Raw genomic sequence first — 27,301 nt, 5'->3', positions numbered from 1 at the left:
CCATCCGCGCCGTCCAGGCCGCAGACGCAGCCCCCCGCCCCTCCCCGGGATGGCGGACTCCTGCCAGAACCTCACCTACGTGCGGGGCTCCGTGGGCCCGGCCACGAGCACCCTGATGTTCCTGGCGGGCGTGGTGGGCAACGGACTGGCCCTGTGCATCCTGGGGGCGCGGCGGCGGGCCCGGCCGTCGGCCTTTGCGGTGCTGGTCACCGGGCTGGCGGGCACCGACCTCCTGGGCACGTGCTTCCTGAGCCCCGCGGTGTTCGTGGCCTACGGGCGCAACAGCTCGCTGCTGGGCCTGGCCCGGGGCGGCCCCGCACTCTGCAACGCCTTCGCCTTCGCCATGACTTTCTTCGGCCTGGCTTCCACGCTCATCCTGTGCGCCATGGCCGTGGAGCGCTGCCTGGCGCTCAGCCACCCCTACCTCTACGCGCAGCTGGACGGGCCGCGCTGCGCCCGCCTGGCGCTGCCCACCATCTACGCCTTCTGCGCGCTCTTTTGCGCGCTGCCCCTGCTGGGCCTGGGCCGCCACCAGCAGTATTGCCCAGGCAGCTGGTGCTTCATCCGCATGCGCTCCACCGAGCCCGGAGGCTGCGCCTTTTCCCTGGCCTACGCCAGCCTCATGGCCTTGCTGGTGGCTGCCATCTTCATCTGCAACGGCTCCGTTACCCTCAGTCTCTGCCGCATGCACCGCCAGCAGAGGCGACACCTGGGCTCCCTGGTGCCCGGGCCCCGCAAGAGCGAGGACGAGGTGGACTACCTGATCCTGCTGGCCCTTATCACGGGCGTCATGGCCGTGTGCTCCCTGCCACTCACGGTGAGTATCCTCTGGAGCTGGGGCGGGAGGAAGAGGGCAGAGGGGTGCACCCATCGGTCGCACCCATTTGACAGATGGGAAAACTGAGACTCAGAAGGGGAAACACTTGCTAATGCAGTGGGGAAGATTCTTATTTACTTTCTCCTCATTCTGGTTACCCCTCACGCCCTCGGCTCTCTCCCACACAATCAGTCTCACCCCTTCCACAGTGTTGGTTGTCCGTGGTTGCAATGGACTTGATTCGGAGTCCTGGGACCTGTGTGCGTGTGCGCACGCGTGAGCGCCAAGGCGCGCACCCATGTGTACACATGCGCATATGTGCAGAGATTGTTGAGCCTCTTCGATTCATAGCTGACCCTCTAGAGGGCTTTCAAAGGCAGTCAATTCCGTGGGAGGAGGTTGCCCGTCTTTCTTTCCTGCAGAGAAGCTGGTGGATACCAACACATTGGGTTGACCGGGCAATTCCTTACCACTAAGCTATGGCGAAGGAGGGAAGGACTCTCAACCACGTGTCTTGACACAGTGACTGCAGCAATGGGCTTGAGTGTGTCAGAGATTGTGAGGTTGACACAGGTTAGGGCAAGGTTCAGCCTTATTGTTCATAGATAGACTCGCTACTCGACTTGATACACTTGACTATAACAATAAGAAGCCACCAGAGAGAGCCCCCTAGCTGCAGATAGAACCACTTTTTAAAATAAATGTTGTAGTTTATTATTTTTGTGTGTGTACCATCAAATCGGATCTGACTGGTACAGGAGGAGATTGTCCCTCCTTCTCCAGCAGAGCATCTGGTGGATTTGAACTGCACACCTCTGGGTAGAACCACTTTTTAAAGCTTTAACATTTTGGAAGCAGCTCACCAGGTTTAAGGGTTTGTGCCTCCCAGGGATTCCTCCTGTAAATAAAATCCGCCTTTTGAGAAGAAGCACCTGGCCAGGTCTGGGGCAGCCCTCTGCTTGCTGTGTGCCCTGGAGTGGACGCTGACTGACTTCGACAGCTAATGCTTGTGACAGAGTAGAACTGTCCCCTTGATCGGGTCAGACCTTTCTCTCTTGGACACATACCCTTTGGGGTTTGAAGTCCAGGGCCAAACCACTGCGCCACCAGGGCTTCTTGCTTACAAACGCTTCCTCATGGCCACCTTGTCTACTCATTCCACAAGTGTTGTTTGTTTTTTTGTTTTTGTTTGTTTGTTTGTTTGTTTTTCCAGGAAAAGGGCAGGCATTAGTCCTGCAGCTGAGAGATGAGACCTCTTTGTCCCCTGTCACACACAGCTGGGGTCCCCAGTTTCCTGTTCCGGAACCTGATCACTCCTCCCCCCCCCCTCCCCGCTTCCCCATCTTAGCCCCGCCCTCGTCTCTGTGGCTTCACTCCCTGCCTCACTCCTGTTTTTACTAGAGGGACTCCAACCCCTGCCCTCCTGCTTTAATTAGCCTGGTCCCTGGTCCGCACCTAGTGTGAGGGACACTCAAGCATCTCTCCTATATTCTGGGCCTCAGTTTCTCTTGTGGAAGATGCCAAGGGCTGGGGCTACCCCAGCGGGTCTTCACACCACGTGACTTGAGACTGCAAATCTGCAGGAAATTTCAGGGCGTTTAGAAATGGCAGGAAGGAGCCCTGGTGGCAACAGCGGTCAAGCACTCCTCGCTGCTGTTAGCCACCCACCGGGTGCCCCTCGGGGAGAGGTGGCAGTCCACTGCCCTGCACAGCCTGGGGAAGACAGCCTAGGGGACAGGTCTCTCCGTCCCCAGGGGGTCAGAGCCCATTACACTAAGCAGTTTCGAGCTGGCAGCCGTCACAAGCCTGTGGCCCACGCACCACCCCAGCTGTGGAAAGGCTGGGTCACCCACAAGCACAGCTGGTGCCCCTTCCAGGCTGCGGTGAGGGCGCCCGGATGGTATTCATTCGCCTTATCTTCTTTCCTCCCCCTTCTGTCACACCCCAAGCCGAGGGACACTGGGGTGGGGGTTCGTGGGGGGAGGCAGGGACTGTCCTCCTGACGCCCCACCCCGCCTACAGGTTCGCGGCTTCACCCAGGCCATCGCCCCGGACAGCAGCGAGATGGGGGACCTGCTCGCCTTCCGCTTCACAGCCTTCAACCCCATCCTGGACCCCTGGGTCTTCATCCTCTTCCGCAAGGCCGTTTTCCAGCGCCTCCGGCTCTGGCTGTGCTGCCTGGCTCCCCCAGATCCCCGCAGAAACTTGCAGACACCCCTTGCCCCACTGAACTCGCAGAAGAAGGACTCAAGGTGCCTCCCTTCTCTGGGGGGCAAGGAGGGGAGCTGGACCACACCAGCAGCCTGGAGTGGCGGTCAGGCCACCCCTTCACCTCCCACCCAAGGATCTGGGGGCACCAGGGACATGCCATCCAAAGTGGAACCCTCCAGGGCCTGCTCTCTCTGTTAACACCTCGGTGGCCCCTTCATCTCCTGCCCGGTCTCCCTAGAGCCACTGCCACTACCCCACCATCGTCTGCCTTCCAGTTGTTTCTAACTCGTGTCCCTCATGTGTGTCCCCATAGAACCAACCGTACTCCGGGGGATTTTCAGTGGCAGGGATTCCCCACCCTGAAGTCCGTTGCCAGGCCTTTCCTCCGCAGTACTTTCAGAGGACTCACACTCTGAATCTTTCAGTTAGCAGACTAACTGGATTAACTGCCTGCACCCCTCCCAGGAACCCAGAAAAACCAGGGGCTCAGCTGCTGCTAGTTGTGGGTGGGTCAGCAAAGAGCTGAACCCTGGTGCCCTGGCCCTCTCAAATCCTGGGGGCTGTTAGCTGCTATTTGTTTCTCCTCTTCCAGGGCTGTTGCCTCTGGCGCTGGAAGGCAAATGAGGGGGAAGTTGATCCTGGAGCGCAGAATCATTCTCTCCAAAGAACTTAGTGGCCTGGGCAGCTGCTGGCCCTGATCCACATCACCATCCATCTCACTGTCTAAATATTTAGAAAGGGAGCGATCTCAGTAGCTTTTTATGTGCTCAGCTCTGCTGGGATCAGGCTTTCAGCTCCAATGGCTCATATTTCGATCCATTCAGAGGTTCCCAGCTGCCCACCCTGAATCCCCATCGGACAGAGATGGCTGCCCCGAGAATCACCCCCTTGCTGCTCCAAGGATATTTAAAAGTGTATCCTTGCCTCACATCCCTGCTCCCGGTCTCGCCTTCAGACTTGGACACCCTGGTTTGGGGGTCACCAGACCTGGCACCCCAAGGGAAGGCAGGGGAGACCGAAGCATCGTGGGGAAGAGTGCTGGATAGGAAAAGAGCCTCAAACCCTGCAGGCTCGTGAAAACCGGACAGCAGAGGGAGGTGAGAGCCCTGAGGACCGATGACCCAGGGTGTGGCGTTGACCAGCTTATTAATTTACCGGGATCAAAATATCACAAAGACAAGTCAAATGTAGCTCCTCTTAGTTCTAGAGACTGGCTGTCAATACCATAGTGACCACAGGGCCCTGCTCCCTCTGAGAGCTCCAGGGGAAGACCTGGCCCTGTCTCTTCTAGCTTCCCTGCCATCTTTGGGGCCGCTTGGCTGATGCAGCGCTCTGCTCTCCTCCTCTGTCTTCCTGTAGCTGTCTCCCTCGTTCCTGTCACCCCTTTTTTGTCTCTACTCCTGGTTTATAACTCATCCTGGATTAGGATCCATCCCCCTGCAGTGTGACCTCTTGTACAACCTTATCCCAGAAGAATTTCTCCTGGTGACATCGCCTCAGACCCTATTTCCAAACAAGGTCACGGTCATTGATGTCAGACATTAGGACACCAATACATCTTTTTAGGGGACTCAACTCACATATAACACCAAGGACCGCCCACAACACAGACAGTCTTGAATCTGTCCCTAGGGTCCCCCTTACTGAACTGGCTCCACCCATGCGCCCTCACAAAACTTGCATTCCTCCATTCAATCAGTATTCCTTGGGCACTGTCTCAGGCGATGTTCTCTAGAGAGGCAAAGCCGATAAAGCTCATGTATTTGTATATATTGACGTTACGTGCTGTCAAGTCAGGTGTATTTTTTTAAAAAAAATTATGTGTGTGTGTGTGTGTGTGTGTGTGTGTGTGTGTGTGTGTGCGCCATCAAATTGAATCTGACTGGTACAGGAGGAGATTGTCCCTCTTTCTCCAACAGAGCTTTGGTGGATTCAAACCGCACACCTCTGGCATTGCAGTGCAGCATCTTGCCACTAGGCCACTAGCGCTCGCCTCTGTCAAGTCAGTTGTGACTCATGGGAACCCTATATCTAGCAGAATGAAACCCTGTCTGATCCTGTGCTACTTTCTCAGTCTCTGATGTGATTAATCCTGTTGCTGCAATTGTGTGTATAAATAGAGATTTGTCTCAAGACAATGGCTCACAAGATGCACTTACTTGTGGTTTTGTATAAATGTTGTGTTGTTGTTGTTATTATGTGCCATTGAGTCACCTGCGACTCATAGCGACCCTATGTACAACAGCCCTAAACCCTGCTCTATCCTGTGCCAGTCTTATTGTCTCCGACACACCCATCCCAATTACCCCAGTCATTGAGTCAGTCCATCTCATTGAGGGTCTTTCTCTCCTGCGCTGTCCCTCCACCCTCCTAAGCATGTTGTCCCTCTCCATGATGTCCCTCCTTGCAACATGTCCAAAGTATGTCAGACGAAGCCTCAGAATTCTTGCCTCCAAGGAGCAGCCTGGTTTAACCCTCTCCAGGACGAAGTTGTTTGTTCTCTTACCAATCCATGGTATATTCAATACTCTCCTCCAGCACCACAGCTCAAAGGCATCGATTCTCCTTCTATCATCCCTAGCCATTGTACAGCTCTCTGATGCATAGCAAGTGATTGCAAAGACCATGGCCTGTATCAGGCACACCTTAGTCTCTAGACTGACATTGTTGCTCTTCAGTACTTTGGAGAGGTCCCTAAGAGCAGCCTTTCCCACCACAATATGTCTTTTAATTCAATTTAATAAAGCTGTTAACAATCTCAATCGCTTCACCATCCATCCTGATGCTGCCAATTGGCCCAGTGGTGAGAATCTTTGTCTTCTTGATATTGAGCCTCAATCCATATTGAAAGCTGCAGTCCTTGCCCTTCTGCAGCAAGCACTTTAGGTCCTCCTCAGTTTCAGCAAACAGGGTTGTGTCATCTGCATAATGCAGATTGTTGATGAATCTTCCACTAATCCTGATACCACACTTCTCTTCATACAGCCCAGCGTCCTGGATGATCTGCATATAGGTTGAAAAGGTATAGAGACAGGACACATCCTATACATCCTATGTATGTGTGTGTGTGTATATATATATCGTTATATATATATCGTTATATATATAGTTATATATAGATATATATATTATATATATAGTTATATATATTTATCTATATAGTTATCTATAGTTATATTTTAGAGTTATCAAGGTATTATACAGGCTGAGAAAGTCCAAGTCAGAAGTCAGGTTGGAGGCTTCTCCAGACTCTTGTTCCTCTTGGGTTGTTGACCCCAAGATTGGGGGTCAACAGCAGGCTGCTTGCTTACAGGCTGCAGAGGCTGATGAATCTCAAGATCAGTCAGAAATACAACAGACCACTGGCTCAAGTCCCAAAGACTGGAGGTCAGATCCTGAGAGCCAGATGCAGGATCTGGAGGGAGCAAAGGGCTAGAGAGCTTTTCCAGAATGTATGTATGTGTGTGTATATATACATATACATATACATATACATATACATATACATATACATATACATATACATATACACATACATACTGCATGCCACACCCCCAAGGAATGCATTCCCTGTCAACTGATTGGTTGCTCACCGCAGATCTCACCATGGAGGTGATGATGTCATTACATCACTGCCAAACCAGAGAATCATGGCCCAGCCAAGTGGGCACTTAACCATCTCAGGCACTGACACTCCAGGTATGTTGGGGACAAAGCCTGGTGGCATGGCTGCCACTGGGCTAATTTTCTGCTTTCTACCCCTCCTTGTTTCTAATTGTCATCACTGCACTCAGAGAGGGCTGGAGGCAGGGCCTGTGAGTGTGAGAGAACAGGCAAAAGCAAGAAAGTGCATTGGCCCGCCCTCAGGAGGCCATCCCGGGGAGCAGGGAAGCACTCCCACATGCCTGCCCATTCTGTGGGTTCCGACCAGGCACCTGCCCCTGTGTGCCCCTCCTCTAAAGATAAGGGCAGATGAGGCTCAGGGACCCCAATGTCAGGTGGCGGCTCTCCCTCAGCAGCCCAGCAGGCACTGCTGTTCTCAGCCAAGTTCAGAGAGGGCAGCCACCTGGCCCTGGTCCCACACAGCGAGGAGCTGCAGCAGGCTTATCTGCCCATCGGCCTAGGCTCGCCTTCTCTGCAGCTCGGTTTTCATTTTTGTAGAACGGTGGTGATAATAATCTAGGACTTAACCCGTAGGGTTGTTTTGAGAGGTCTCTGAATCTCCCTAAACAGTAATTTAGCACAAGAAACTAAAAAACAAGAAAATCCCCCATCCCCTGTCTCAAAGAGTGAATTCTGACACATGGTGGCACCTCTCTTGTGTTTCTGAGGCTGTAAATCTTCATGGGAAGAGATTGTCCATTGAACAGTGGGTGGGGCTTGAACTGTCGACCTTTGGGTTAGCAGCCCAACTTCTAACCCACTGTGCCACCAGAGCTCCTTCTCCGCACAGGGGCAAGTCCTCAATAAGTGCTACTGTTATTGTCCTGTTGTCATTGTAATTGTTGTATTTTGTTATCTGGGCAAACGTGGGTTGAAAACCAAGCAGTGCTTTTTCCCCCCCTCCTGGTATTTTATTTTTTCCAGTCATCATATTTCAGATGCCGTTAAACGGGTGTCTGTGAGATTCAAACACAGATTCGCACAGCAGCCTAAAAGGCACAGTCTTCTTTTGGGGGTGATTAAAATGATCTGGAACAAGAAGGTGGTGATGGGTGCAGAACACTGGGGATATTGTGAAGGCCTCTGAGCACACAACTTTCAAGCTGTTAAAAGGGTAAATTTGTTGTTTTTGTTATTGTGAGTTGCCATTGAGTTGACCCCAACGCATACCGACTCAGGTTGACATCTTGGCCTATCCTAGGAGGATTTTAAAACAATTAAACCAATTAAACAATTAAACCTTGAAATACTGAAGGAAGAAAAAAAAAAGAGAGAGAGAGAGAGGATTAGCCTTTAGCGAGTTTTACTGGACTCTTGACACAGCAATGTTGTACCATATAAATTTAAGAATAAGAATCTTAGTGTGGAAAAAACAGAATCAAGGACAGACCAAGAGGCATTCATTAATTTCTCATGGTCCCCCACCTGAAACCGACCTGCGGGTTCACACGTGCTCTAGAGCGGGATCTGTGCGGATTGAGAAGGGGAGAGGGACAGGGACACGAGAGATGAGGCAAGTCAAAGTTCTCTGATCAAGCCTCAAAGTTTATTCGATGAATTCTGCAATAAATAGGCAGCAGAGTAGCCCGGATGGCCAGAGAACCCAGCCCTAGGCTATCAGTTTACAATAGAGAGGGAGGGGCATGCGCCAAGGTGTTGATTTACAGGTAAAGGGGTAGGCGTAACCAGAGATGGACTGGGTAGGGCTGCATGTCAGAAGTGTTATCTGCAGCAAAGCTAAGCTCTACTCAGGATGGCTTCCTACACCCACCCAGGAAAGATGTGTTGCTGGGGGCTGTTGATTCCAACTCCTGAACAGAGAAGAGCTGTCCACTCTGATCTCCTAAGTGATAATCTTTATGGGAGCAGATCTTTTATCCCTAAGAGCGATTGGTGGGTTCAGATTCCTGACCTCTCGGATAACAGATGCACCACCAAGTCTGCTTTATGAAAGATCTAGAATAGGCTGGAGCGTAGAGATAGGAAGTGGATTAAAGGTTACAGGAGAACAGGGAATGCTTAAATGGGTATGGGATCTCTGTTTGGGGTGATGAAGTTTTGGAAATCGTGGGGTGATGTCTACACAGAAAGAAAACAAGAAAGGGGGAGAGAGATGAAAAGATAATGTGTCTCAAAATCTCCACCCAATCCTGCCATGGTTCGAAGATAATCTGAGTCCCCTTCTAGCTGGAAGAGCTCCTGAACTCACTTGTTAATCAACGTTCAAAGCTACTTAGAGGTGCCTTGGAAGAAAAGCCTGGTGCACTAGTTTTGAGAGGTCACCCCAAAAACCAGACGAAAGACCCACATGCACACCCATTCTTACCGCAGTATTATTCACAATGGGAAAGAGATTGAAGTAGTCCAGGCGGCCATCAACAAACACATGGTTAAAGATACTGTGGTATGTCTACACAATGGAGTATTACACAGCACTGACAAACAGTGAACTTATGAAACACTATACCACATGGATGAGTCTGGAAAACATTACACTGAGCGAAATAGCTCAGTCACAGAAGGACAAATACTGCATGTTGTTAAGTGCTGTGGGGTTGAGTATGACTCATAGTGACTCTATGAACAACAGATCTGAATCCTGCCCTATCCTGGGCCATCTTCATCATCTCTGACACAGTTGAGCCCACTGCTGCACTCGTTACTGTCAATTCATCTCATTGAGGGTCTTCTCTTCTTTTACTGACCCTCTGCCTTCCCAAGCATGAAGTCCCTTTCCAAGCAATAACCTCTCCTAACAACATGCCCAAAGTATTTGAGACAAAGCTAGGTCATTCTTGCATCCAAGGAGGAGCACTCTGGCTGCATTTTCTCCAAGACATATTTGTATGTTCTGTTGCCAGTACATGGGATATTCAATACACTTCTCCAACAACACAATTCAAAGGCATCAATTATTCTTCTGTCATTCTCATTCATTGTCCAGCCTTCAGAGACACAGAAAGTGACTGAATTGACCACGGCCTCAATCAGGCATAGCTTAGGCTTCAAACTAACATCATTGTTTCCAATCCCAGAGGTACATGGTTCAAATCCACCAGATGCTCTGCTGGAGAAGGAGGGAGCAATCTCCTCCTGTACCAGTCAGATCTGATTTGACTTTACACGTAAAAATAATACAATAACATCATTGTTTCTCAGTACTTTGAAGAGGTCCCTAACGGCAGACTTACTCAAGGCAACACATCTCCTGGGCTCCTGACTGCCAAGGATGTTGATTGTGGATCCAAGAAGAAATCATTGACAGTTTCAGTCTTTTCTCCCTCTGTCTTCTTGATGTTGCCTGTCAATCCAGTGGCGAGGATTTTTGTCTTCTTGATGTTGAGATGCAGTCCCTACTGAAGTCTTTGATCTTCTGCAGCAAGCATTTGAAGTACTCCTCGCTTTCAGCAAGCAAGGTTGCTGAAATACTGCTTAAGACCACTGTTGTAACAACAGAATGGAGAATGGGGTGAGGGGGTGTCGAGAACAGGAAAATAATGGGTGGATATCAAGCACTGTGCTGGACTAGGTGAAGGAAGGACAGCCTGAGAGGCACGGACGATTAGACATTATGATGGTTAACAATGTGGGACCGGACAAAAATCACAAAGTGAATTGGGGAAGGAGGAGGGAGAGGAATCTATGTATGCAGGGATGAACGAAAACCAATCTCTTTGTAAACTTTCACTAAAATCACAATGACATTTCCAAAAAAACTACCTAAAAAACCCCCGACCAAGCCCATTGCCTTCCAGCTGCTTTCTACTGACATTCAACCTACAGACCAGAGAAGACTTGCCCTCATGGGGGTTTCGGAGGCTCTGAGCTCTACCGGAAGAGCCCTGGTGGTGCAGTGGTTAACTGCCAATGATCCTATGGGTTCCAACCTTGGACTTTTCAGTAGCGGTTGAGTGCTTATTCACTGTGCCACCAGGGCCTCTTAGGAGAACCTCCCAGCCGTTGACAACTCCATGGAGCACAGTTCTCCTCCGTCGTAGCTGGGGTGCTCGTGAGTTGTAACGGATCCCAAGGAACTTGGCTTTTCCATTTTCTCCTAGTCGGTGGCCTGCTCACCAGCCCCCACGAGCCCCCACCCTGGCGCTGCGCTGACTGGAACAGAAGGGCCACACTCTTTGGCCTCATGTCCAAGCCTTCACAACCTGGTTGGCCTGGCAGTGCCAAGCCTCAGAACCCAGGCCTCGTCTGATGAACACCCAGTGTCCCTGTGGCTTTCTCTGTGACCTTGTGGGTTCGGAGTCCCTGCTTCCTGGAACAAATCGTTTCCCCTTCTCCATCTGTCAGAAATCAGCTTGCCCTCTGAAGTCCCGCCTCCTCTTCTCCTTCTCACTTTTTCCACCACCATCTCTGTAGCCCCGATGCACCTCCGTTTGCAGCACTTGCTGCAGCATGACACAACTTAGACATTTCCTCAACTCACTAGGAATTTATTGTATTGTGGGATCTTCGTGCAGTGAGGCTGGGGGCACTGTGGTAACAGAGATACCCTGGCCCAGGCCCACATGGGTCACAGGCGAGTGAGAAAAGCACCAGTGGGCAAGGCTGGGGCCGGAAGCCAGAAGTATATCAGGGAGGGCTGCCTGGAGGAGAGGACAGCTGAGCAGAAACTTGAGGTTTAAAAGAAAGTGAACCAAGGTAAGAGGGTTTCCGTGTTGCTTAGAGTTCCAACTGTGGTATTTACACTTCTTTTTGAATCAGCTTCCAGTGTGTGGCAACCTTGTACATGGTGGAGCAAAAAGCTATCTCCGTACAATCGAGACTTGTGCCAAGAAAAGTGGGGTTTTGTGGGTTGAGCTTCCTCGTCTGTCTTACTTTGGCTGGTCTGCTAAAACTCATACAAACATCATGGTAACACACCACAGAGGGAGAGGCGGGGTCCACTGTGAGGTGTACTGGCCGGGGATTGATCCCAGGTCTCTTGCAAAGAAGGGGGGAGTTCTACTACTTGAAGCATCACTGTCTCCTTAATATCAACGTCTTCATTTGTTAGTTTACTAGACATTCTCTGTAGCCTTTTCTGTGCCCTGCTGGGATCGCAGTGGAGACAGAGACAAGCTTGGCCCTGTTTGGGGCAGTACTAACAACCACGTAATAAATCTATTGATGACTGGAAGCAGTTTAAGATACTTTGTGAGAACATATGGGCAGCTTTTGCCCTTATCAGCGGTGCAGGGCCAGGAAATGACACTTAGGGACAGGTCTGTCTTCCTCCAAGGCAGCTTAACCACTCACATTCACACTCACACAAAAACACCGTTCACTGCTGGCCGCGCTCAGGGCCTTCTGTAGCATTGCCCCACCACCTGGCCATACGAGGAATGACATTTAGGAGACGTCCAAGTCCTGGCTCTGGGGGGATCTCCGGTCTGGGGGTGGGAATGTCCCCACGTGTCACCCCGAAGCGTGGCGAGTGCGCAGAGGCGTCACACCTGCGCTGCGTTGGGTTCGCTCTGCTCAGCGCCTGCCTGCCTGCTCAGACGGCCTTCCCTGCATCTTTGATTAATAAAGGATGGGAAGGGAAGTCATGATTATTTAATAGGGCTGCCTGTCTGCGAGTAAAAGTCTCTCAGAACCCAGGGCCCACGGGAGAGGAGAGTGACAGGCAGCGATGCAGTGGTTAAAAGCCCGGGCTCCCGGCAGCAAGACCATCTGGGGGCCCCTCTCTTCCGAGAAGTGTGGGTGACGCTACAAACACTGCCACTCGGAGTCTCGGTTCTTTTTTTTTTTCCTTTTCAAGCTCACAATCTAGCTTGAGCCTGCACCACCATTGACCTTCTCTCACGGCGACTACCCACTCCTTGTGTACCCCAAACCCCAATCAGGGAAAACAAATGAACAAAAAAGGTTGACTTCAACTCATGGTGACTGCTCGAGTCTCAGGGGTCTGCGCTGCAAGGTGTTTGAAGGCTGAGTGTTTTGGGACGTGGATTTGCCAGGCCTTTCTTCTGCGGCACCACTGCGTGGACTCAAACTTCTAGCCTATCAGATAGTAGCTGAGCCAGTTAATCGCTTGTGCTACTCAAGGACGGCACTCTATAAAACAGGGCTGCACTGGTGGTACTGTGGATTAAGCATTGAGCCACTAACTGAAAGTCAGTGGTTCAAACCCACCAGCTGCCCCTGGGTGAAAGATAATCTTTTTAAATTGTGATTTTAACGGAAGTGTACAGAAAATTTGGGTTTCCATTCATTCATTGTTACACATTTTCCTTTCTATCCTCCCCACCCCCTGCTTGCTTTTCTCTTTTAAAAAGTTCATTCATGGCGAGCTCTGGTGGCCTAGTGGCAGGAAACTGCACTGCAATCCCAGAGGTGCGCGGTTCGAATCCACCAGATGCTCTGCTGAAGAAGGAGGAACAATCGCCTCCTGTACCAGTCAGATCCAATTTGATGGTACACACATAAAAAGAATAAATAAATAAATTTTTAAAAATTATCTTAAAGTTCATTCATTATTGCAGGCAATCTCTTTCTGTACAGAGGTAGAGCTTTGGAAACTCTATGAGGCAGTTCTATTCTGTCCTACAGGATTGCTAAGAGGATTGATTGGGTTGCTGTTGTTGTTGTTGTTGTTGTTCTGGGTCGTTGAGTTGCTTGCGACTCATAGTGACCCTATGTACAACAGCCCTAAACCCTGCTCTGTCCTGTGCCAATCGCACTGACTCTGACACATCCATCCCGATTACCCCAGCCGCTGAATCAATCCACCTCATAGAGGGTCTTCCCCTTTTGCACCGCCCCTCCACCCTCCCAAGAATGATGTCCCTCTCCAAGGACTTGTACCTCCTTACAACATGTCCAAAGTATGTCAGATGAAGCCCCAGAATCCTTGCTTCCAAGGAGCAGCCTGGCTTAACCCTCTTAAGGATGAATCTGTTTGTTTTCTTGGCAGTCCATGGTACATCAATACTCTTCTCCAGCACCACAGCTCAAAGGCATCAATTCTCCTTCTATCCTCCCTAGTCATTGTCCAACTCTCTGATGCGTAACAACTGATTGCAAAGACTGTAGCGTGTATCAGACCCACCTTAGTCTCCAGAGAGACCATTGCTCTTCAGTACCCTGGAGAGGTCCCTAATAGCAGACTTTCCCCATCGCAATATGTCTTTTGATTTCCTGACTACTGGTGCCAAGAGTGCTGACCGTGGAGCCAAGCAGACTAAAGTTGTTAACAATCTCAATCTCTTCATCCTGATGCTGCCAATTGGTCCAGTGGTGAGAATCTTTGTCTTCTTGATATTGAGCCCCATTCCATACTGAAGGCTGCAGTCCGTGGGTTTTATTAATCTGACTTCTTGTTAGGTACCATCAAGTCAACCCCTACTCGTCATGACCCTGTGAACAACAGAGCTGAACCTTGCCCTATCCTGTGCCATCCTCACAATTGGTCGTGCTCAAGCCATAGTCACTGTGTTGATCCATTTTTCTTGAGTCTTCATTTCGTTCCTGAAAACATGCCCAAAGTAAGTGAGAAAAAGTTTCAGCCTTCCTTACCTCTGAGGAACACTCTGAAATTACCATGGCTTATATCAGACACACCTTAGTCTTTAAACTAGCAACCTTGCTCTTTAGATCTTTGGAAGAGTTCTTGGAAGATTGACTACTTCAATGGCTCAAAGTGACAATGCTATGGCCCAGCAGCTGAGAACACACACTTTTAGGGGTCACATCTAAGTCCAGCTCCACCACTTTCTTCATTTTTCAGCCCAGCAGTAATGGCTTTATCTCCTTTATCTAATTTTCCTAGTTTGCCAAGCATCGACTCTTCACAGCAGATGGTCTTGTCTTCTTCCTGTGGAGTGGCTACTGGGTTTGAATCACTGACCTTTGGGTGAGCAGCTAACTAACGTCTTCATAACTAGGGGTCCTAGCTTGCCAGGTGGAGAATAATAGCAACCAGCCCACTTGTTGTTGTTATTAGGTATTATCGAGTATGACCAATAGCAACCCTATGAACAACAGATCCGAACACTGTCCTGTCCACGATTCCTGACACATTAGAACCCATTGTGGCAGTCACCATGTCAATCTACCTGGGTGAGGGTCTTCCACTCCTTTGCCGACCCTCCACTTTTCCAAGCATCATGACCCTCTTCAATGAATAGCCTCTTCTAGCAACATGCCTGAATTATGTAAGATGAAGCTTTATCATCTTTGCCTCCAAGGAGCACTCTGGTTGCACTTTCTCCAAGATATATTTGTTATTTTGGCAGTCCATGGGATGTTCAGGACAATTCTCCACCACCACAGCTCACAGGCATCAGTTCTTTTTTAAAAAAAATTATTTGTAAGGGAGCTCTGGTGGCCTAGTGGCAAGATGCTGCACTGCAATCTCAGAGGTACGCGGTTCAAATCCACCAGATGCTCTGCTGGAGAAGGAGGGGCAATCTCCTCCTGTACCTGTCAGATCCAATTTGACAGTACACACAAACAAAAATAATAAATTTCTAAAAAATGTATGTGTGTGTGTGTACCGTCAAATCAGGTCTGACTGGTACAGGAGGAGACTGTTCCTCCTTCTCCAGCAGAGCATCTGGTGGACTTGAAACCACGCATCTCTGGGATTGCAGGACAGCTTCTTGCCACTAGGCTGCCAGAGCTCGCCAAGCATCAATTCTTCTGTCATTCTTATTCATTGCCCAGCTCTCAAATGCACAGCAAGTAATTAGAAAGACCATGGGCTCAGGCAGGTACACCTTAGTCCTTAAACTGACATCATTGCTCCTCAGTAATTTGGAGAAGTCCCTGACTGCAGCCTTTCCTAGAGCAATATGTCTCGTGATTTCCTGCATGCTGGTACCAAGGGTATTGAGTGTGGGGATCCCACAATCCCCAGGGTGGGATCCCGAGGCCTCTCCAGTCCACCGAGGGCACACCATGAGCCCATCGTGCCTGCTGCACCAGGGAGATTGAGGATGTGCGCATGTATTAGGACCTGAAAGATGAACTCTATGGTTAGAGTAAGGCAGCAAAATTAGATTAGTGGCTTTAACTCACCAGCCCCCCCCTGCAGGAGAAAGATGGGATACTCTGCCTCTGTATAGAGTATATTACAACCTTGGAGCCCCTGTTCTTGTTATTTGGTACCATCGAGTCAGAACCAATTCACAGCTGACTCTCCCGCGGGTTCTCAGAGGCAGTAAATCACACGGGAGATTGTCCATCTTTCTCCCGCGAAGCGGCTGGTGGATTTGAACCGAGTGCCTTTGGGTTGGCTGTGCAACTCCTTACGACCAAGTCACCAGGGCTCCTTGGAAACCTGAAGGCGCACTTTTCCTTGGTTTTCTAAAGTCGGTGGGTCAGCACAGGCCTGCTGGCAGTGGGCAGGGAGGTCACAGGCAGGAACACTGAGGTCCAGAGGTGGGAAGTGACCACCCTAGTCTGATGGTGCTGGAGCTGGGACACAGGGTGGCCGGGCAGCCCTGGCCCTTCCACCAAATACTAAATGACGGGGGTAGGGTGGTGACGAAAAGGCTCTGAAGAGAATCTCTCTCCACGCTGAAGGGGGCTGCAGGGCTGTGGAGCAGAGGGAAGCGGGGAGGAACCTATAGTTTGGAAACATCTCTCCCAGAGGAATCGGACACATCCTGTGACAGCATCACGGGTCGAGATGTCTTCTTCCCCCCAAGTCTCCACTCGCCACTCGGAAGTTAACGAGGCTGCTACTGTCGCTCAAAATAGCTTTGAGGGGAGGGTTTGTTTCAAATGGTCCTGAGCACCTCTCGCTCTGTCCCGGTCTGTTTCCTGTGGGAGTTCATGGCAGGGGAGCTCGGTCCCTGGCCTGTTTTCTCATGCCCATCTGTTTGTGGCATAGTCTGCAAGGAAGTTGAACTGCTAACCCCCAAGGCAGTTTGGACCCACCAGCAGCTCAAAGAAGGGCAGCTGCCTCCAGCGTGGTTTACAGCCTCAGCAAGCTAGCTGGAGGGTCAGGAATGAAGGAGTCTGTTCTCACTTGACAGTAGTGAGTTTGAGCGCGCCCAGTCACTTGGCACGTTCAGGGTGATACCTAAAAGGTCCGGTACCGCGGTGATTAAACCCAGGGCTGCTAACCCAAATGTCAGAGGTTCCCATCTTTGCAGCAGATCCATGCAACATTCCCTCTTGTAAGGACTGTAGCCTTAGACAAGCTACGGGCCGGTTCTACTTTGTCCTGCACAGTGGCTGGGGACGTGCGGTGCTTAAAATGTTCTGTTGCTAATCAAAAGGTTAGTGGCTCAAATCCAACCCCCGGCGCTGCTTCACTGGAGAGCGAGGTGGCCGCCGGCTTCTGCTTGTCCCGTGCTATCGTCACGGTTACTGCGCCAATCTGTGTCGCTGAGGGTCTTCCACTTTCCAGGCAGCCGTGGCAAGCCTGTGGGATGGTCCTACTCTGTCCTCATGGCTATTATGTTAGATGTGGTGGCACCAAGTGTTCTGGTTTTAGGGTCACTATCGGAGAATTGTGGCATCAGGATTGGTGGAAGATCTATTAGAGGCTCAATGTCAAGAAGACAAAGATTCTCACCACTGGACCAATTGGCAGCATCAGGATGGATGGCGAAGAGATTGAGATTGTTCACAGCTTCAGTTTGCTCAGCTCCACAGTCAACACTCTTGGCACCAGCAGTCAGGAAATCAAAAAGCGTATCGCGATGGGTAAAGTCTGCTGTTAGGGACCTCTCTAAAGTACTCAAGAGCAACAGTGTCTCTCTGGAGACTAAGGTGTACCTGATACAGGCCATGGTCTTTGCAATCGCTTGTTATGCATCAGAGAGTTGGACAATGACTAGGGAGGACAGAAGGAGAGTGGATGCTTTTGAGCTGTGGTGCTGGAGAAGGGTACTGAATGTACCATGGACTGCCAGGAAAACAAACAGATTCATCTTGGAGAGGATTAAACCAAGCTACTCCTTGGAGGCAAGGATTCTGGGGCTTCGTCTGACATACTTTGAACATGTTACCAGGAGGGACGGGTCCTTGGAGAGGGACATCATGCTTGGGAGGGTGGAGGGACAGCGCAGGAAGGGAAGACCCTCTATGAGATGGATTGATTCGGTGACTGGGGTAATCGGGATGGGTGTGTCAGAGGCAGTGCGGTTGGCGCAGGATAGAGCAGGGTTTAGGGCTGTTGTGCATAGGGTCGCTATGAGTCGCAAACGACTCGACGGCACATAACAACATCTGAATTCAAATTGTTTTCCAGTCAAACATTCCTCTAGGTGGTGTAGCACTGGTCTGTGCGTTGCTGTACAGAGGTAACTCGTGGTTGCTGTGATGCTGAAGCCTGTGACAGTGATGTGCCAATCGTGGTAATGGATACCCATGGTGGACGGTGTTGGCTGAAGCTTCCCGACTAAATCAAGCCTGGAAGCAGGAGCGGCATCCACTTCCGAAATGGCTTGTCTCCGGAAACTCTATGTACGAACAGTGCTCAGGCCGTTCGTTCATAGGGTCGCTATGAGTCGCCTACGACTCGACGGCACTAAACAACAACATGAATTGCAGCTGACCGTGGGTTTAATGACACCAAACCAGTGCATGCCACCCCATTCCTTAAAGTGTCACCCCGGATGACCTGCCCCGATTTCCTCCTGGCCTCAGCCTCATCCTGCCACAAGGCTCTGACAGTTACTCTTCTTGGCTTGGGGACACACCCTGTACCGGCCCAGCCTTCAGCTCTTAGCTCAGTGCTGCCCCCTCCTGACTGGGCCTGGCTGGCCTTTTCTCATGTGTCTGGGCCAAGTGCCCCCAAGAGTCCCTGTGTCCACATCCTCAAAGCAAAATCTATCTCGCTGCATCCGACTGCCAGCCACCCTACAGGAGAGGGAGGTTTGGGTTCTACTAGTTTCTGAAGCCGTGTGTGCATCTTAACTGAGCCCAGCTGCCTTATCTTTCTTCTGTGGAGCAGCTGGTGGGTTTGAAGCGCCACGAGCACTGGTTGACAGGAAGCCTCCTGCCCTCAGTGTGGACGAAGCCGAGCGTGGAAGCCAGGTCCTGTCCCTGTCCCCGGTGGGTGGGTCCCAGCCGCAGGGAGCTGGCTCCAGCAGGACACAACGGGGACGAAGCCAAGTCAGGTAGTCACTGTATTTTATTGGAAAACATTGATATATATTTTTCTTCACAGCTTGAACTGAACACAATATTGCCCGGTTTTGTTTTGTTTTTTAAAAAAAAAAAAAAAAAAAAAAAGAGAAAGGAAAACGAAACCCAAACATTCTGGAAACATCCACAGCCTCACGCCTACCTGCCCTGCCCTCAGCGCTTGGCTGGGTCTCGCTGGGCCCCGCCCTCCCCTCCACGGGCTGCTGGGCAGGAAGCCTCTCAAAGCTGGGCAGGTCCCAGGAAAAGCCACTAATGACCGGGACAGTGGGGGTCGGGGAGCAGGGAGCGGGTCCGATGAAAAGAGCAGAAATAAAGGGGAAAGTAAAAAAACAAACAGAAAAACCAACCCAAACAATAAAGAAAACCCAGACGACTGAACTGCCACATGACTTACTTGTCCCAGAGGCCAGAGTCAGAAGCAAGGTCACGGATCATGCTCTCCGCTGGGGGTGGGAGCAGGCAGGTGGGCAGGCGGGGAGGGCACGAGAGACAGCACAGAGGTGACGAAGCCGCCAAGTGGCCACGGAGAAGCGGGAGGGGCCGGCTGGCTGGGGCGAGGCTGCCCGCATGGAGGGCGGTGCTGGGCAGCGCCAGGCCAGCGAGACCATTTATTGCAGGTGCGTTCTCTTGAGAGCTCGGTCGGCTCACCGCCCCTCTCCCCACCCTTGGGCTTGCCCGGCATGGGTTTGGACAAAATGAAAAGTTTGAAGGGGTTTGAAAGGGGGAGTGGGTTGGAAGTTCAGAGGACAGCCAGCCGGGGTCACACACCAACCGGCCCACACCCCTTCTGGTGGGAGTGGGCGCGGGGTGGGGTGGGGGGTGCGGCAGGGATGTGTTAGCACCAGGTTTGTACAGAAGAGCTGGAGGAGGCCACGGCCGCCGAACGGCCACAGGGCAGTACCCCCAGCACCTCATGGCAGAGAGCCAATCGCAGGTGCTTCCAGAGGGGGTTGGCCAAGGGTCTGGGCGCCGCCCACGCCATCAGCCCTGTTGAGGCAGCCCCTCAACCGCTGAGACCCCTGGCCTTGAGCCCGTCCTGGATCACATCCACCCTGCTTCCTCGGTCCCCCCTTCTCTGTGCTCCCGGAGGGCCTCGTCTGGCACCCCCGGGCTGGCAGGGGCTGGTAGGCTTTGCACATGACACGCAGGGCGGGGCCATGCGACAGCGCAGGGCATGCTCTTCTGCCTGGGCAAGGGCCACGCTGTCCCTGAGGTCCTGGGACAGGGCCGGCAGCCACCCCAGCACCCAAAAGATGACGCACGAAAGGGAACAAACCAAAACGGAGGAGAGCCCCCCACCCCGGGCTGCAGGAGGAGGGCGGAAGCTCCCTTAAGGGGTGGGGGGGGGCTCATCTGATGAATGCGGCAGGCCTTGGGATATGGGGGAGCGCCAAAGGAAGAGATGAGGGGGCGTGAGGGGAGACCCGAGGAGGAAGGAGAAAGAGCAGTCATGCAGCTTGGGACAAATCTTTTGTTGCTTTATCAGATTCTCAGTCAATCCGTTGGTGTTTGCTAGAACCAGGGGACGCGGGGGGAGTGGTGGAGAGAGGGCGCGCGCGAGGACGAGATCAGGAGGACGGGCATCGCCAGCTGCCCGGACTTCACTTTGCGGTCATCATCTGTACAAACTCTGTGGAGGGAGATGGGGAGGTGAGTGTGGGGGGGTGGGGGCAGGGGTGGACAAGGCCCTGCCTCGCACGGCCTGCCCTGCCTCGGGGGGCTGCCACCCTCAGGGTGGCCCCGGGGACCAAGGTGCTGCCGTCTCACCTTCATAGTTGACCTGACCGTCCCCATCGATGTCGGCCTCTCGGATCATCTCGTCCACCTCCTCGTCGGTCAGCTTCTCTCCCAGGTTCGTCATGACGTGACGCAGCTCAGCAGCACTGATGTAGCCGTTCCCGTCCTGGGGGTCGGGCAGGAGAGGCCTTGAGCCTCAAGTGTCCCCTGGGCGGCTGTTGTCCCCTGGGGAAGAGGCTCCCACCCTCCCCTGCGACAGAGGGATGTCCCGGGCCTTGTGGAGGCCGTGGGACAAGTCAGCAGCGGGGCGGACACGGGCCAGGCCCGCGAAGGTGATGACTCTGTTGTGCTGCATGTCCTGGGGCCCCGCCTGCTGTCCCCAGGGCTGCTGACCTTGTCAAAGACTCGGAAGGCCTCTCGGATCTCCTCCTCGCTGTCTGTGTCCTTCATCTTTCTGGCCATCATGGTCAGGAACTCCGGGAAATCGATGGTCCCGTTCCCGTCTGCATCCACCTCATTGATCATGTCCTGCAGCTCAGCTTCAGTGGGGTTCTGTCCCAGGGACCGCATCACTGTGCCCAACTCCTTGGTGGTGATGGTGCCATCTCCATCCTTGTCGAAGAGGGAGAAGGCCTCCTTGAACTCTGGGGGAGGGAGGGAGGGGATAAGATCAGGGTTTGAGAGCCCCACGCCCCCCCGAAAGCAGTGCTGACGAGACCAGGACTCCATCCAGTCCGCTGTCTCAGAGCCCTTCTTTTCATGTCTAGTGAGCAACCCAGTTCCGTGAAGATGGGGGAGACGGGCTGACAGCTGCCCTCTGAGGCCCCCACCTCCTCTCGGACCTCAATTCCTCACACAAGGTACCGGACAATGCCGCTGAGGGGCCAGGGGAGGGGCTCCAGGCGAATGCGCAGGGCTTGGGGCTCAGGCCAGCTGGGCATGGGCACCCTGACAGCGGAGACTGCAGAGGTCCCTGGACTGAGAGGACTGGCACCCGAAGCCCTAGCTGGCCTCACAGCCCGGCTCCCTGCTGCCCGCTCCTGAGAAGCAGCGTGGCTGCGTGGTGCAGTGTGGGGGTGGCCGGTGGCGGCACACGGCTGACGGACGGTGCGTGGGGTGGGGGGGGAGTGGAGAGGGGACAGCTGCCGAGTTAAAGGGGGTGAGGAGCTGGTGGCGCTGAGCGGGCAGGCCACAGCTGGGGATGCATCAGATCGGGAGGTGTGGCTGCTGGGCAGGCGTGGCGCTTACCCTCCCGCTGGGCCCATTTCGGCACCTGGCACCCTCCCGGGACTGGCAGCCCATTCCCAGAGGGCATGAGCTAGGGTGAGGCAGGGGACAGTGCCACTAATGGCGATGGATGTGTGTGTGTGTGTGTGTGTGTGTGTGTGTGTGTGTGTGCGCGCGCGCGCGCTTGCCTTACTCTGGGGCAGAGCTGGGGCAGGTGTGAGGGGGATGGGAAACCCAGCAGTCCAGCTGTGACACCCAGGCTCTGGCCCAGGGAAATGGGAGCATCTCCTTGGGGATGCTGGCCTGTCCCTCTGCGAGGCCTTATTGCTATGGGACTGGGGACAGGGAACAGGTGGTGTGGGCGCTCTGAACTCAGGATCTGACATGACCAGGCAGCCCTCTTGGTGGTCTCCATGGCCGTGTGGGGCCATGGTCTCACAGCACAGAGAGTGGCTGTGGCTGGTGGAGCGGGCGGGGGGTGGGGGGGAAGGCAGGGAGCCAACTCCCCCGCAACTCCTGCCCCCCTTGAAGTCAGGCAGTTCAGCACTGAGCATGCTGCTCGCCTGGCCTCTGGCAAAGCTTGGGGGGTGGGCAGCTGTCCGGTTGGGCCTCCAGAGAGCAAGGGGTGGTCTTTGTCCTTAGGCAGCTTGGCCTGGGCGGAGGGTGACATGGTAATGTGTTCTCTCAAATACATGACAGTCCCCACGGCTATGACCTTCTCAGGGTTTTGAAGTGACACAGAAGGAATTCATGGGGGCTCCAAGGAGTTCTGTCATTTATGGGAGATTGTGTGGTGGTTCCTTTATTATATGTTCTAGACATTGGGGATGTGGTGGGGACCAAAACTCACCAGGTCCCCAACACAAGGAATTCACCTCAAGCCACAAATGCAGACACTGTTAAATTACCTTCTGAGAACAAATGCTAGGAAGGAGGTAAGTGTGGTGTAGGGGGGCTGGCTGGGGGGGGGCTGTGATGGAGCGTGGGAGGAGGCGACATCCCTGAGGGAGGCCCAGGAAACCTGGCTGAGGTGAGGGTTACGACATGTACCTGGGGGTTTCCTAATTTGGGGGCCCTGCACAGTGTCTACAGGGACAGAGGGCTGGCTCACCTGCGATCTGCTCCTCGGTCAACTGGTCAGCCTACAAGAGACAGACAAGGAAAGATAAAGTCAGTCCCGGGGCCAGTCTGCCGTTACTCATGAATCGTCCCCATCTGATCCAGGGGAGGCAGCTCCGCATGGTGGCCCCAGTGTGCCAGCGGCCAGTGCCTGGTCACTCAGGAAACTGGGGACCAGGGTGGACTGGGAACCCGGTCCTGCCTGACCCAGCTGCCTGGACTCCCGGCCTCCTCAGCCCACCTCATGCTCCATCCCCCCCTTCGCTGTGGCAGGAGCCCCAGAGGCCGAGTTCAGGGATCAGTGGCCGAAAGGCCTGATCAAGCAGCTCTAGAAAGCTCCAGACCGAAGCAGGCCAGCCGGTGGGGGGCACAAGGCCCAGGCAGGGGCACCCACGCTGGCACATGTCCTCTGAGCTGCCTGTGGGCCCGGCCCCTGTGGCCTTCTTGGGACAGGAGGGACACACGTCAGGAAGGAGACTGAAGCAAAGGCTGTGGGGCTGAAGTTTGGGTCCTGAGCACGCTGCCGTGCTGCACGATGGGGTGGGGGCGCAGAGCCCCTTCTGCGCTGAGGCCCTGGGGACCCGCCAGCGAGGAGGCATCCTTATGGACGGGGAGCTGGCGCCCAGTGCTGGGCCCAATCCCAGCGTTTCACTTTCGGCAGCGAAGGGAAGAATTGTCTTGGTTTTTGTGAGTGCTGCCAATATGGTAGCCCACTGCTCCCCAAAACCCTGTGGGCTCACATACTACTCCCCCTCCTCTCGGTCCTGCTCACTTAGAGACAAGGGCTCCTGACTTTGGTCAACAGGAGGGTTCTAGCCCTAATAGGGGCGGTCCTAGGACGAGATGCAAACTACTGTATGTATTTGCATGATTCTAAGCAGAGGTTCCTGCCAACAACCTGAGCCCCTTCAGACTATTAAGAGGTTTTGTGCCTCGACTAGCTCCTGCCCCTGAAGGGAAGAGGAACTTGGACCAAAGAGGGAGGCTGGAAGGGAACATCCATGATGACAGCGGGGAGATACACATGCATATTCTGGAAAAGTCTAAAAAGAGGAGGTGAGGAGGCCAACTGGAGGTGCCTGCACATGGCCTTCAGGAAGGATCCTGGGGGGCAGCCCCTCACTTGCAGTCTGCAGCTCGGCCTGGGACAGAGCAAGCCCCGAGTCCTTCGGCTCCTCTGCTCCTGTGGGCAGGCGGCCTGGGCTGCTCCCCGAGGTCCTGACACTCGAGCTTGGGGAGAGTGAGAGGAGGCTGGGGAGGGGACACAGAAGGGCAGAGATGGCAGTGGCCATGGCACCGTCCTCTCCTGGCCACATATGCAAAGCACGGAAGGGCCCTTCCCACTCTCTCTGCACCAGCTAAGGGGGGCTCCTTCTCCCCCAGCTCTGGAGGGAGTAGGAGCAGGCTACCCACTGGCCAAGGCGACCTGCAGGCCAGGGTCTGCCCTTCCCCACAAGGCCCTGCCAGGTTCAGATTCAAGGCTGCTGCAAAGAGGCGTGGCTCTGCCCGAGGGGCCTGCAGAAACTGCCTCCTGTTCCAGAGACCCTCATGGCCAGCTTGGTCAAGGAAAGGTCTCTGACCTCCAAGTCCAACTGCTGCCCAGAGAACTCAGATGACCTGATGGGCCGCCATCCTTGGTGACCCCTTTTCTAGCCAGAGCTGAAGACTCTCAGCTTTCGCCAAAAAAATTGCCTCCGACACAAGCCAGCTGGTCTCCCGCTTCCTCCCCCCCCCCACCCCTTAGTTCCAGCAAGGGGCTGGGGGAGGGAAGAGGGTATGATTTCTGCACCGTGCCCCAGCCCCCAGCCACTGCCAGACTGCAGTGTTAGATGAGACCAGAAACCAAGGCCAGGGTCCCTCGCCTGGGCCAAGGAGGAGCCGCAGGGCGCAGGCCAAAGTCCAACGCCGAGGAGCAGTGACCTGGCCCACCCACACCTTGTGAATTACCACTGGAAAGGAAAACTAATTAGTCAAGAGACTCAAACGTGGGCCCTGTTGTTTTGTGTGCATTTGACTTGGGGGGCTCTCAGTGCCTGTGAGGGCTCAGGGCCCCTTTTAGCTGGGCTCTGCTGGGGGGAATGGGGGCAGTGGGAAGAGGAGCCGGCAGGTCTGTGTCAGCAAGTCTGAGATCTGATACACAGCGGCGGCCGACTGGCCCCGGCCTTGCCAGGGAGGGTTCTGCAGCTCAGCCTGGGGGGGCAGGAGCGGCAAGACCTAGCCTCAGGCTTCCTCTCCAACCTGGAGCTACGGGTGTGAATCAACACAAGTACTCAGTGAGGGGTCCCCTTGGCCCCTCGAAGAGAACAAGTGGCCTTGGACTAAGAGGGGGGGTGTCCCTCTCGAGGTCCTTTCAGGCTCCGCTCTGCAGCTCCCACCCCCGAGGGCACGCGGAATGGGTGTGGGTTTGTCACCGACGCCACACCGCACTGCACTGTCATTTGGCACCAACCAGGAGATGCGGAGTCGAGCGGGGCTGGCGCTCACGAAGAGAGCCAGCAGCGCTTGGCTCGAGAAATGGCTATCCTCTTGGTCCTGAAAGGGCTGCCAGGTTGAGGTGTCCAGGCTTCCAAAAGCTGGTAGATGCACCCCAAACTTTCACCCCCACCCCCACCCCCGCCCTCATTTCATGCAGCTTCAGTGCGCAGTAGGGGCCTGAACAGCTCCGCCCACCTGCTCCCACTGCCCGGGTGCCTCCAGCCCAGCCCAGCTCCTCCTAGGGGTGGGGGGCACACACACGGCACAGCCACTCCTCCGGGTCTCTGCTGCCCACTCCCAACGGACTCAAAAGTCTTTGTCCTGCAGATGTCCAGGGAGTGACCTGCTCCCACCCCCAGACCTCAGCCCACCTTGGCTGCCATTCATTTTTCTCCTTCACCCCCTCCAAAGCCCGCACCCCCCCACTCCAGCCCCTGCAACCTCACTTCCCCAGCAAAAGTGTTCCCCCACTGCCACCGCCCCTCACCTTGGAAACCACCTCCTCACGGACCCAAACACAACACTCCTCCCACCCCACCCCTAGATGAAAAAAAAAACCACCCAAAAACCAACCAATAAATTAAAATCTTTCTTGGCGCAATAACCTGGACCCACTAGGAACCTCAGAATCTTCTCTAGCTACCCCCTCCCATAAACTGCGGGGTCTCCCTATCCTCCTACGGAACCAGTCTCTAGGGCCCCCCCCTCCAACCACCTCCACAACCACCAAGGATCGGGGCGATCCTTCCCTGTCCTCAACGCCCCCAGAGCATCTTCCAGACCCTCCACCACCCCCCACCCTGGGCTCATCCTCCGCTCTCTCCACCCTCAAGGATCTAATCTGCAGAAGCGACACCCCCCCACCCCTCATTCCCTGACCCCTTCCTCTGCCCCCCTCCCCACCCAGGCCCAGCAGCCTGGCCTCTCTGGGCTCCTTCCTGCATCCTCTGGACCTCCACGCCCTCATCGCGACCCAAACTGCCCCCTGGATCCACATCCACCACCTCAAGCGTCCCATCCCGGGCTCAAAAGCCCCCTTAGGGATCCAAATGCCCCTTTAAGGATTCAGATGCTCCATCATGGGCTCAGATGTCCCTTTTAAAGGGGCTCAGATGACCATCTGGGGGCCCAGACACCCTATCTTGTGCTCTAAGTCGTTTCTGGAAGCTCCAAAGTGCTCCATTTAGCATCAAGACGTCCCGCTCCGGGTTCAAATGGCCCGAGAGGGGTGCAGAGCCACCATTCAGGGCTCAAACGCCCCCTTTCGTGGAAAGGGGGTCCCCGAGGTTTTTGGGGTCCAAACGCCTCCCATGCCGGGTCTACTAATGGCCCTCTCGCGGGTATGCCGGTCTCAGAGGCCCCCACCCCGGCAGTCCCGCAGCCTCACTCACCATGGCGAGGCCCGGGGTGTCCGGTACGCGGGGATCAAGGCTCCTCTGGCGGCGGCAGCAGCTGCAGCAGCTCGAGCTCCGCCGCGCGTCCGCGCCTCCACACTCACTGCCTTTGGGGAGAGTGAGAGGTCCCCATCGATGTCGGCCTCTCGGATCATCTCGTCCACCTCCTCGTCGGTCAGCTTCTCTCCCAGGTTCGTCATGACGTGACGCAGCTCAGCAGCACTGATGTAGCCGTTCCCGTCCTGGGGGTCGGGCAGGAGAGGCCTTGAGCCTCAAGTGTCCCCTGGGCGGCTGTTGTCCCCTGGGGAAGAGGCTCCCACCCTCCCCTGCGACAGAGGGATGTCCCGGGCCTTGTGGAGGCCGTGGGACAAGTCAGCAGCGGGGCGGACACGGGCCAGGCCCGCGAAGGTGATGACTCTGTTGTGCTGCATGTCCTGGGGCCCCGCCTGCTGTCCCCAGGGCTGCTGACCTTGTCAAAGACTCGGAAGGCCTCTCGGATCTCCTCCTCGCTGTCTGTGTCCTTCATCTTTCTGGCCATCATGGTCAGGAACTCCGGGAA

At 54.1% G+C, this 27,301-nt stretch overlaps 2 protein-coding genes across 2 annotated transcripts; one reads left to right on the top strand and one right to left on the bottom strand.

Annotated features, from left to right (window-relative positions):
• The first annotated feature begins 42 nt into the window (after window positions 1–42).
• Window positions 43–20,124, top strand: PTGIR (prostaglandin I2 (prostacyclin) receptor (IP)). The gene is made up of 5 exons (XM_006898694.1): window positions 43–817; window positions 2,840–3,131; window positions 7,045–7,173; window positions 18,652–18,762; window positions 19,646–20,124. The coding sequence occupies exons 1-5, from the start codon at window positions 50–52 to the stop codon at window positions 20,122–20,124; spliced, it is 1,779 nt and encodes a 592-aa protein (XP_006898756.1). The 5' UTR covers window positions 43–49.
• Window positions 20,125–20,391: 267 nt separating this feature from the next.
• Window positions 20,392–22,995, bottom strand: CALM3 (calmodulin 3 (phosphorylase kinase, delta)). The gene is given in 4 exon segments (XM_006903629.1): window positions 20,392–20,420; window positions 20,558–20,693; window positions 20,921–21,171; window positions 22,866–22,995. Coding segments are annotated over 4 exon segments (546 nt in total).
• Window positions 22,996–27,301: the final 4,306 nt, after the last annotated feature.

This window comes from Elephantulus edwardii, unplaced genomic scaffold, assembly GCF_000299155.1.
Source record: "Elephantulus edwardii isolate Elephantulus edwardi_28Jun2011 unplaced genomic scaffold, EleEdw1.0 scaffold00236, whole genome shotgun sequence".
NCBI lineage: Eukaryota > Metazoa > Chordata > Mammalia > Macroscelidea > Macroscelididae > Elephantulus > Elephantulus edwardii.
The sequence above is the reverse complement of the archived record's forward strand: the minus strand, read 5'-3'. Positions and strand labels throughout refer to the sequence as shown.